At 45.5% G+C, this 11,693-nt stretch overlaps 1 protein-coding gene and 1 long non-coding RNA gene across 2 annotated transcripts in view; both read right to left on the reverse strand.

The window, feature by feature from the left end:
* Positions 1–122: 122 nt before the first annotated feature.
* LOC135097616 (sulfotransferase 1B1-like) lies at positions 123–990 on the reverse strand. Its single transcript, XM_063999550.1, has 2 exons — positions 737–990; positions 123–461 (listed from the first exon to the last, which is right to left on the reverse strand). The coding sequence occupies exons 1-2, from the start codon at positions 891–893 to the stop codon at positions 154–156; spliced, it is 465 nt and encodes a 154-aa protein (XP_063855620.1). The 5' UTR covers positions 894–990; the 3' UTR covers positions 123–153.
* Positions 991–3,922: 2,932 nt separating this feature from the next.
* The window catches only part of LOC135097620 (uncharacterized), a 31,660-nt gene continuing 23,889 nt past the window's right edge, over positions 3,923–11,693 (reverse strand). Inside the window, exon 3 of the long non-coding RNA XR_010265885.1 lies at positions 3,923–4,031. This is a non-coding gene — a long non-coding RNA (uncharacterized LOC135097620). The remainder of the gene's footprint in view (positions 4,032–11,693) is intronic.

Genomic DNA, 11,693 nt, shown 5'->3' on the forward strand with positions numbered 1-11,693 from the left:
CACCTCATACTCCTCAACTCTCTCTCTCTCTCTCTCTCTCTCTCTCTCTCTCTCTCTCTCTCTCTCTCTCTCTCTCTCTCTCTCTCTCTCTCTACTGCTGCTAATAATAATGTACAATATGATGAATTAATATTATAATGTGCGTAAATTTAATCATGATGGCAAATAGGTAAACATACCTTTTCTGATGAAGTCACGCCTTCCCTCTTTCAAAGCCTGTTCGGAGTAAGAACTGGATCCGGGATTAACAGAACTCCTGTTTTTCATATGCAAAATACCCGTGTGCTCGGCGACTTGGCGGAGCTGATCCTCTGTCAGTCCCGTACCGAGGAAGGCATCAAGGCGCTTTAGTTCCTTCATCAGGTTTTCTTTCATGTCCTCATAGAAGAGGAAAAGGAAGTTAGGGTGTTGTCGCCTTTCCCAAGCCTCCATCAGGTGGTCCCAATAAGGTGCTTGAAGGCCTGTAATTAACTTTCAAAATAAGCCTCACAACTTAACGTTGGCCACTGGCAGTATAACTAGAGCCTATTTTTCCTCATCATTGTCCCTTTTTTTCTTATTATTAATTCCTAGAAATTAAAAAAGTAATAAATCTTGACCTGTGTAATTTCAATGCCTATGTGTGTCGTATTTCTAAATTTTAAAATGTATTATACCTTGACAAATAAATATGATCCAAAATGTATAACCATGTAATAAATGTAAACAAATATATTAGTAAAAAAAAATGTCTTACACAAATCGCGGCACCATAAATCGACAAAATCTGGAAAGTCTCCAATGAATTCTGCGACTTTCAAGGACTTCTGGTGATGGTAGTAGGAGACACATACGTCGCGGGGATTCCTTGCCACGTACACTACCTTTAAGAGTAGACAGAACAAGTGTTTCATTTCGTTACGTATACTCACACAAATACTAAATAGTTAAAAGGATATATAAAGAAAAAAAAAACTTTCTTCATACTGATATGCTCACAATACAGACTCTTCAATAAACAGGATAAATAGAAAAAAATAAATAAAATTATGATTTATGAAAACATGATAAATATATATATATATATATATATATATATATATATATATATATATATATATATATATATATATATATATATATATATATATATATATATATATATATATATATATATATATAGATAGATAGATAGATAGATAGATAGATAGATAGATAGATAGATAGATAGATGGATAGATAGAGACAGACAGACAGACAGACAGACAGACAGACAGACAGATGGATAGATGGATAGATAAATAAATAGATAGATAGATAGATAGATAGATAGATAGATAGATAGATATAGATAGATAGATGAAAGAGAATTCGCTAGTGAGACAGAAGCAGGCAGGGAGTTCCATAGTTTACCAGAAAAAGGAGTGAATGATTGAGAATACTGGTTAACTCTTGCATTAAAGAGGTGGACAGAATAGGGGTAAGATAAAGTAGAAGGTCTTGTGCAGCGAGGCAGCAAGAGAAATTAGCAAGATCAGAAAAGCAATTACTGTAAAACAGAGGTAGAAAAAAGCAAGAAAGGCAACATTGCGCCGATGAAAGAGAGGCTGAAGACGATCAGTTAGAGAAAAGAAGTTTTTAAAACAAAATGCTCTTGATTCTACCTTGTCTAAAAAAGCATTATGACTGGAACCCCCCATCATACAAGTGAAGCATACTACTTACCTGGACGGATAAGGAACCTATACAAACTTAGCTGGGGGAGGGTGTCTGAGAAAAACAGGCAGAGACGACTCAAAACAGTTAATTTCATAGAAGCTGTTTTAGCTAGAGATGAGAAGTAAAGTTTCCAGTTTGGGTTTTGTATCTGAATCAGCAAATTCTTGAGACAGCGCCAGAGGCCTTGAGGGAGAACAGAGAGGTGGCGTTACTCAGGGGATAAATTCGGGTGTGGCGTGGTGATGGTGTGTGTGTGTGTGTGTGTGTGTGTGTGTAGATATTAGTGATGTGGTGGTACAACACTGATATCCAAGATCTGGTTGGTGAGTCTTTTGTGGTACCAAGAGCTCTTGTCCGCTGAAATTTGGTTGGTGAGTTGTGTGAGTTGTGGCGTTATTGCTGTCTTTGGGGTTGGTGTTGTGGTGTTATTGGTGTCTTTGGTTATGGTGTTATAGGTGATCTATGGTGACGATGGTGATGTCTTGTGAGGTTTGAGGAGGTAAAAGACAGGAATTGTTATTTGGTGACGCGGTGACAGCGTCTAGAGAAATTCCCGCAGCTTGGGAAAATATTTCAGCGGCCTATGAAGGAGTAAAAAGGTTTAGTGTTTTGTGAAGTGACGGAAATGTCACATATTGATGAGTATAACCTCTGAGCAATAAGGGAGGCGATATAAGAGCCTGAGTAAAAAGGGGGAATCTATTGTGAGTGAGTGTGGGAATTATTCTGTGTTGGTCTAGGGTAGAAATTTGCTCCCTAATTTCCTTTAATGTGTACGACCTCAATTTGTTTGTGAGTTAACATTATTATTAATATACTGTAATTATATAGAATAATTGTGTTTTCCTCCCAAACATTGATTTTGTATTGAGGTGATTCCTGGCGTGATGTGCCAAGGTAAGGGTTTTGTGAGAGGGTGTCATAGCTGGTGATTTCGGATTGGTCGGGTAGGTATTCAAGGTCTTTTAAAAATCCATACCTTTAAAACATTCTGAGATCAGTGTAACGTCCACTTTCTTAGAAAGATAACGGGTATCGTGACAATAAGGTTTGCACATCAACAAATGGTCATACATTTTTCATTCGCAGCAATAACAGCCTCTCTCGAGGAGGGCTCAACCGTTAACTTCATTACTCCTTTCACCACAATTTTTATTCATTCTTACCTCTTGTGTATAAATCAGCTGGCATTCTTAGATATCACTGGGACACTTAGTTATGGAAATGCTAAGTAACAAAGACGTGAGGAAGATAAATTTGGAGGTATTTGTATTTAAAGTGCTTCTAGGGTAAGGAAAGTAATTAGAATACAGTTGTGATTAACGTAAACAGATACATTAAGAACCTAAAAAGTGATATACCTGAATTCACGGTATTTCTTGGTGAGCGCCACGCAGTGAGGAGGGAGGAGATGACGGCAGGTACCCACTGCTACCAGTCCTTGGCGTAAACCTAAAAATTTTGACTTGAGCTCCTGTTGCTGTTCCTCCGGAAGATGCTGAACATTTTCGTCTGACATCGTCTTCTTCAGTGCTTTTTAAGGAAAAATATCGAGTCGTAAGTAATAACAATCAATTAATAATATAATCGTTTTTAAACAACAACATTAATTACTTGCCTTACTTCTGAACGTCAAGTGAATATGAAGTATGGATGGAATCAGATGAAATACCACATATCTAATCTGGATTAGATTTTTGGAAGTATTATGCAACGATGCCTTTTTTTTTCAACAGAGGAAAAATATTCTTTAGACAAGAAAGAGCAGAGTTATCTTTCCAATGTATACAACCAACTAGCACAAAACAGAGCATTTCTATAGTTTAAACGCGAGAGTAGTAGGTTTAATAGTCAAACTTATCAACAGGCATAACAATAACAAATCAAACAGGTTTGCGTAACAATGTAAATCAGCGACGACAAGATTGACGGATTCATGCGAGGCACCTCAACAATTATAGACAATAACAACTTCTAGTTTTCAGATGGTTAGATAAAACAACGCTATAGAACAAAGAAAACTTGATGTAAAAAGCGTCAAGTTGATCGAGGTAGAGATGGCCTTCACCATACAGAATGCCAATAAAAAAAAGAATGATGTATCGATATGGTATTTGCTCTGCACTCGATGAAAAAAAAAAAATACGTCTCCATTTAGAAAATCGTGGAGGTTTCACTGCAAGATCAAGTGACTGAATCAGGCATTAGGATGGGTATAATGCTTACCTAGACCAGCGAACAGTCCAAAGGGAGGATGCAGACAGCGTTCTTGAGGTGAATACACAGTCCCTTACTGATATCGGGCTAGACCAGCGTTACCAACACCTAAAGACCTACAGGTCAAAATGAGAATGTTATTACAGCATACTAGTTGCACTTTTTTTTTATTTGTATACAGCTGAAAACCAAAAAGAGAAAAAAATGTTATCTTCTTACAAACAATTTCATTATATAGATAATGTAGATAATATACTGTATATGTCTGAATAATATTTTCAATATATTACAAATGAGAATTTACCTACTTTTGTTTGGAAATAAACATTCTTGCAGCTTTAGCATAATCAATATTTATTTTCTCTTTCGATCTAGAATACAGGAGCTACCCAATATTAAAGTATAAATTATCTAATGGCTTCCACATTTTTTTTTTTTTCCAGTGTATATAGGTCACGCTGCCACACCGGCGGCCCTGTAACTCATATCATGTGTCAGCTGCCACATTTATGACCGGTATTTTCCATTATAACGAGAGGAGTTCTCATCACTTGTCAATATAGTTTTGTTTTTTTTTTTTCTGTGGACATAGCACAAGGTAATAATAGACAGTGAAAAGGAGTATTTTTTTTTGGCATATTGTGGCGGGACGCCTCGCCCGCCTCACATTCCATTCTCCGCACGGAACAGATAGAGAAAAACACTTCTCCTTATATCCATACAACAGTACACAAAGTCACCATGCAATACCGTCACGACAGGCAGGTACAGAGGCGGCAAGCAAAAAAACCGTCACGGTCTGTCACACGCAAACTCTACTCTCAAGGACTCAACTCACTTTCCTTTGTCCCCTTCCTCACACGTCTTCTTACTTATCGGTCTCAATTCTCACTGACCCTGAGTACCACAGAATGCCTCAAACCCTGCCTCCCAGTTCATCTCTGCCAGGAGACACTTAACTACTCCTATTGTACCTTGCAAGATAAATACGAATCATGCAGATTATATACTGTTAAGGATAATATTATTACTATTTATGCTATACATATATATATATATATATATATATATATATATATATATATATATATATATATATATATATATATATATATATATATATATATATATTAAGGGTGTATATGGGCAGGAGTCTTTCTCTAATACATGTCTCATTGAATGTGATAGCTAGTTGAGCATTTATTATTTTTCTTAAGATATTTTCCTTATATCTTATGATTGTCTTATATTCTTTTTTAATTGGCTGTATGACTTCGCCGAAGCTAGTCATTTTCGCTAGATCGCGATTTCGGGTCCTTGACCCTTCTTCAGTAGCGAAGGTCTTTCCGTATTGAGGGTGTCGGAGAGAATGGCTCAAGCTATAACATAACATAACAAAGAGAGAAAAGATGGGGAGGGAGAAGTGGGGATAGTGGGAAGAATAGGGGGGTGATAAGAAGGGAATTGTAGTAGGAGAAAAATTAATAGTCACTGGGGCTTAACCCAGGCGCAATTTGAATTAGGAAGGACATCTTTTTTTTTCTTTTTTTTTTTTTTTAACGTGTTATATTCATTCTAAGATGGCAAGAGAGACAAGGTCCTTATCGGGGAAAGCAGGAGAGTCCGCCACCAACCGAACAAGCCAAGCCCAACACAGCCACAGCAACGGACGCCGCCCACGCATCCAAAACCCCAGGCCAAACCACGCACAAGTTAGGGGCCAGACTATCCAGAGCCTGCACCATCAGTATGTGAAAGAGGAGTGAAGGACAGTCAGAGTAAAAAGGGTTTTTTTGTGCTTTTTATTGGTTCAAAGAAGGACAGAGGAAGAAGTACATCCGTATAGCGGAGGGACCTACAGTTTTACGTGGGTTCCGAACCACGGATAGTAGTAGAGTGATTTGGTGATGGCCGGGATATTTATTGTATGATATAATGTGGTGGGTGAAAAAGCGGTGTTGGTCCTTTCTTCTCGTATCCTGTGACTCGTCCTGCAAAAAAGCCAACCTGCTAAAAAAAAAAAGAAAAAGAGAATATAAAAAATGTCGTGGTGTTATGTGCATGGGGAGGGTGATGATGGTTTGTGATAATGATTGACGTGATGGTAGGATGTGCAATGACAGAGGCTCTGGCTCAAGCTGATTGCGTGGGTGTATTTATACCGGTAGGCTTGTCACCCCGCTGCGCGTCCTGGCCTCTGATTGGCTGACGGCTGTCGCGGGCTGTGCTGGGCTGCTATCCAAGCTGGGTCTTCGCGCGCTTGGTAATGCTTGTAGGTCTTCGTATTGTTGATTTAATGTGGGGTTTGTCTCTTTTATATATAGTGCTTCTAAGATGGGGAGACGCCTGGTGTCTGGGCATGTAGTTAGGATCTCCGTTTTATCTACTAGCATTCCTCTTGTGATGTTTATGTTATGCTTCTCCTTCAGATGTTTCTTGGGTGCTCCTGCTGCGAGGTGGAAAGTTAGTCGTTGGGAGAGTCTTGTCGTCATTCCAACATAGGTGGAGGGAAGGACTTCACAGTTTCCTTGATTACACGTAAACCTATATATGACATGTGACAACGACTAACTTTCCACCTCGCAGCAGGAGCATCCAAGAAACATCTGAAGGAGAAGCATAACATAAACATCACAAGAGGAATGCTAGTAGATAAAACGGAGATCCTAACTACATGCCCAGACACCAGGCGTCTCCCCATCTTAGAAGCACTACTGAAGAAGGGTCAAGGACCCGAAATCGCGATCTAGCGAAAATGACTAGCTTCGGCGAAGTCATACAGCCAATTAAAAAAGAATATAAGACAATCATAAGGAAAATATCTTAAGAAAAATAATAAATGCTCAACTAGCTATCACATTCAATGATATATATATATATATATATATATATATATATATATATATATATATATATATATATATATATATATATATATATATATATATATATATATATATATATATATATATATATATATATATATATATATATATATATATATATTGTCACGAGAGGGCAAGATCATGAAGATACCCAGACTGAGTCCCAGCGGAAGTGGAGGATGACGTCACACTACGTCACCTCGCCGGCCGCCTACCCTGGGGCTCGGGAGTATCACGTGACGTGTAGCAGCCCTGGGATTGGTGGCGGAACAGTTTGGGAGACAGAGTGGTGGGAGAACACTGGTGAGGGAAGAAAGCCCGCGCGTCGCCGACACTGCCTCCTGTACTTGTATGTGCCTTTGTGAGCTGGAGCGAGGCGTCAAGAAGCCTTCCGAGGGTCGACAAGAGGCCCGGGGTGCCGAGCTACAGCATAGGACTACTGTGTAGTGTGAGCAACGGAGAATAGAGGGCCAGAAGCCGACAAGTGTGTTTTACTATTCGCCTTCTGAGGGGAGCCAGGGAAGAACACGGAGCGCCGCAGGGTAAGTTCACCGTCACGTATACAGGAAGCACCGGACCCTAAAAGTGTAAGTGTGACGGCCCACGGGGTGGTGAAGTTACAGTGGTGTCAGGAGTGGGATGAGTTAAGTGCTAACTGTGTGCGTCGCGGTGTGTTACCGAGTGTGCGTGTGTATTGCACAGGGGAGGCGAGCAGCGGTGGTACGGGTAACGTACTTGTGGATCGCAGCGGGCGGGCGGACGGTGCAGTTTGTTTTGCCATGGTAAGCTGCGTGTTGTGTTAAGTTACGGTGCCTTACAGTAATTAAGTCAGCATGGCGGCGAAAGAAATCACACTAGCGGATGTTATGAGTGCCCTGAAGGCGCAGGGAGAGGTACAGCATGCTGAGTTGCAAGCGGTGACGAGCAGTGTAGACCGTGTATTTAAGGAGGTTATGGGGCTCGTGAAGGAGGAGTGTTCACGGGTTAAAGACGAGGTGTTAAGTGAAGTGTTCACCAAGGATCAGGTGAAGGGAGAGGTGGAAAAAGCGGCCAGTGAACTGAGGAGATATGTGGATGAGGTTGTGGCGGCACAGGCGCCTCCTGTACTCTCTCAGCATAAAGGCACGCTGTTCCGGTCAAGTGGGCGTGCTAGTGAGACTGAGGGGGGGAGTGACGAAGGGGAGGAGGATAATAGTTGTCACGGAAGCCTAAACAGCCTTTCTCCATTGGCCAAGGTGATACCGTCTCCCCTACGCTCTCCTGTAAACGTCTTATCACCTCCACCATCCCCGCTAGCCTCAGTAAAGTCGTACCCCTCTGCTGCCAGCTCCACGTCACGGAGGCTGAAGGACGGGACGAGGCGCCGGCCACAGGAGTTCGATGGAACAGTCTTGGGAAGCGTATAAGACACAGTTCGAGCTCTTGGCCAGCGCCCGCCAGTGGAGTCGCCCTGAGATGGCCATGCAGCTGGTGTGGGCACTCAAAGGACCGGCATTAGAAGTCCTGAACCAGCTGCCAGCTGCCCAGCGGTGCTCGTATAGTAAAGTGACGGCGACACTGGAGAGGAGGTACGGGTACCAGCACCAAACCGAGGTGTTCAGGACAAGGTTCCGGGCCAGGTTACGAGGCCCGGGGGAGACCCTGACACGCCTGGCGCAGGATTTGGAGGTGCTGGTGCGGCGTGCGTACCCGGAGGCCAGTGAGGAGATGATCATCATTCTCCTGTGGGATCAGTTCGTTGATGCCATCGATAACCAACAACTGAGGATATACGTCCAGCAGGCACACCCCAAGGACCTTCAGGAGGCCCTGGCGAGGGGCCTGGAGATGGAGTCATTTCTCCGGACGACGCGGGAGCGACCCAGCGGGAATTATGTCCCGCAGAGAGTGAAGGCAAAGAAAGGGGCCGTGCAGAAGGCCTACTCTAGCCCTTCACCGCCCCTAGGTGAGTTCAGGGGTAAGTGCTACTCTTGCGGGCAGCAGGGGCACACCAAGAGGTACTGCCCGCAGGGATCGAGTAGCGGAAAGGCTGTCAACGGCAGAGCAGGGCAGTACCAGTACAAACCCTGTTGTTGGAACTGCGGTCAGGGGCACAAGACGGCAGAGTGTGCCCTCGTCTCTCCCAGGGATAGCAAGGAGGCTGGGGGAAACGGAAAGAGGCTGGTGGAAGGGGTCGAGCGCCAGCCAGAGAGCCAGAGACCCCAGTCCGCCTAAGTTGCCGCGCCGAGGGTGCCCGGACAGTGCAGATGGGCGGGCAAGTGGATGGCAAATCTTGCTGCCTCACTGTGGACTCGGGCGCGGAACGTACCTTCGTGCAGGACGGGGTGGTGGCAACTGGACAACCCCCGGTGGCCCAGCAACAACTGTGTGGTATTACAGGGCACTGCACTCAGCTGAGGGGACCAGTGCATGCCAGGATTGCGGTTGGCAGCACGGAGGAGCATCTTCCCGTCTTTGTAGCGGACGTTGGGGAGAACTTGCTCGGCCTAGACTACCTGAAGCAGAGCAGGGCGGTGCTGGACTTCGGGGAAATGACTATGTCGGTCAGAGGTAGTGTGGTGCCGCTACAGGAGGGCGGTGTTGACGCAGAGGAGTGTGAAGCTTCAATTGAAACTCACCGAGCCCATACTGCGTCCCTACCCGAAGCTAGCCACCGCTGCCGTCTCAGTAAGGAACAGAAGGAGGAACGTCAAGGGTCGGAAGAGTGTGAAGGTGTACAGACGACTATGGACCCGGAAGGTCATTGCTAGGACATGCAGGGGAGTAGCACTGGGGTTCCACCTCATCTGCAGGATCTATTGCAGAGGAGTTCGGCATGCCTGTCTGGGGAACAGGTGGACGAGGTGAAGGAAGTGCTGGCTCTGTATGCAGATGTCTTCTCGCAGGGAGATAATGACCTGGGCCGGACCAGTCTGGTTAAACACCGCATTCACACAGGGGATAGTCGGCCGGTTAAGTTGCCGCCCCGCCGGATTGCGCCTGCTCGTCGGCTGGAAGTGGAAAAAGCCGTGGAGGAGTTGCGCGCACAAGGGATAATCGAAAAGTCAGCTAGTCCCTGGAGTGCTGCTGTTGTCCTCGTTAAGAAGAAGGATGGGTCTACCAGGTGTTGTGTGGACTATCGGGGTCTTAACGCGGTGACGACAAAGGACTCTTACCCTCTACCGAGGGTGGATGACACGCTTGACGCGCTCGCGGGGGCCCAGTGGTTCTCCACCTTAGACTTGAAATCAGGTTACCATCAAGTTGAGGTTGCGGAGGAGGACAGAGAGAAAACGGCCTTCTCGTATGGGCAGGGACTGTACTCGTATCAGTTTAAAGTGATGAGTTTTGGTCTGGTGAATGCCCCGGCCACCTTTGAGCGTCTAATGGAGCGTGTGTTGGATGGGTTGCTGTGGAAAAGCGCCCTGGTGTACTTGGACGATGTGCTAGTGTACGGGAATTCGTTCAAGGGGGCTCTGGAGAGGCTTAAGACAGTGTTGGACAGGTTCAGGGGGGCAAATGTGAAACTCAGTCCAAAGAAGTGTAGCCTGTTCCAGAAGGAAGTGCCGTTTCTGGGTCACATAGTGAGTAGTGAGGGAGTGAAAACAGACCCTGGTAAGGTAGAGTCAGTTAAGGAGTGGCCAGTGCCGCGCAGTGTGACGGAAGTGCGCGGGTTCCTTGGGTTGTGTACGTACTACCGGAGGTTTGTGAAGGGTTTTGTGCAAATTGCGGTGCCACTCCATCACTTGACTCGTAAAGGGGCATGCTTTCACTGGAGCGAGGACTGTCAACGGGCCTTTGAAACTCTGAAAGAGGCTCTCGCTAACGCCCCTGTGTTACCGTACCCGGATCCAATGAAACCATACGTGTTGGATTGTGATGCGAGTGCTGAGGGAGTAGGAGCCGTCTTGTCCCAGGAGAAAGACGGACAAGAGTGGGTCGTCTCCTACTTCAGCAGTAAGTTCTCAGCCCCTGAAAGGAACTATTGCGTCACTCGTAAGGAGTTGTTGGCAGTGATCCTGGCCATTGATCACTTCCATCCTTACTTGTACGGGGCCAGATTCAAGATTAGGACAGACCATGCTGCTCTGAGGTGGCTGAAAACCCTCAGAAACCCGGAGGGGCAGCTGGCCAGGTGGATTGGCAAGCTGGAGCAGCATGACTACAACATCGAATACCGGCCTGGAAAAATGCATAGCAATGCTGACAGTTTGAGTCGCCGTCCTTGCGACAGTGACTGCAGGCATTGTAGACGCCATGAGACTGAGCCTGTGTGCGTGAAGGCTGCCGGTCTTGTCAGTGACACTGAGTGGGGAGAGGACCTCAAACAGGCCCAGCGACAGGACGCTGATATCGGGCCCATAGTGACACTGCGGGAAGAAGGCGAAGAAAAACCGCCATGGGAAAGCGTGGCCCCGCTAAGCCCTGCCGCCAAGGCGTTGTGGCAGCAATGGGCAGTGTTGCGAGTGAGTGACGGTGTGCTGCAACGGCGGTGGGAGTCATGTGACGGCGGTGTGGCCTTCTGGCAAACAATTGTCCCTGTGAATATGAGGGAGGCCTTAGTGCGCGAGGCTCACGGTGGAAACGCAAGTGGTCACTTCGGTGTGAGGAAAACGCTAGGGCGGTTAAAGCAGCGGGTTTATTGGGTAGGCATGCGGAAGGACGTTAGTGAATGGTGCAAAGTGTGTGACGTGTGCTGTGGGAAGATGGGCCCCGGGAGAAAGACAGTTGCTCCCTTACAGGTGTATCAGGTTGGGGCACCTATGGAGAGGGTGGCAGTGGACATCCTGGGTCCGTTCCCTCAGACACTGAGAGGTAACCGCTTTGTGTGTGTGACCATGGACTACTTCACTAAATGGCCGGAAGCGTATCCGCTGCCAAACCATGAGGCTGCCACCGTGGCAGGTGTGTTAG

Source organism: Scylla paramamosain, unplaced genomic scaffold, assembly GCF_035594125.1.
Source record: "Scylla paramamosain isolate STU-SP2022 unplaced genomic scaffold, ASM3559412v1 Contig26, whole genome shotgun sequence".
Lineage (NCBI taxonomy): Eukaryota > Metazoa > Arthropoda > Malacostraca > Decapoda > Portunidae > Scylla > Scylla paramamosain.

What these genes read in the sequence shown, in the direction of transcription:
- LOC135097616 (XM_063999550.1), bottom strand. Translation starts at nt 893, where the DNA reads ATGAAACACTTGTTCTGTCTACTCTTAAAGGTAGTGTACGTGGCAAGG. An exon ending in TTTATGGTGCCGCGATTTGT is followed by an intron (nt 462 to 736) that starts GTAAGACATTTT and finishes AGTTAATTACAG; the next exon opens with GCCTTCAAGCACCTTATTGG.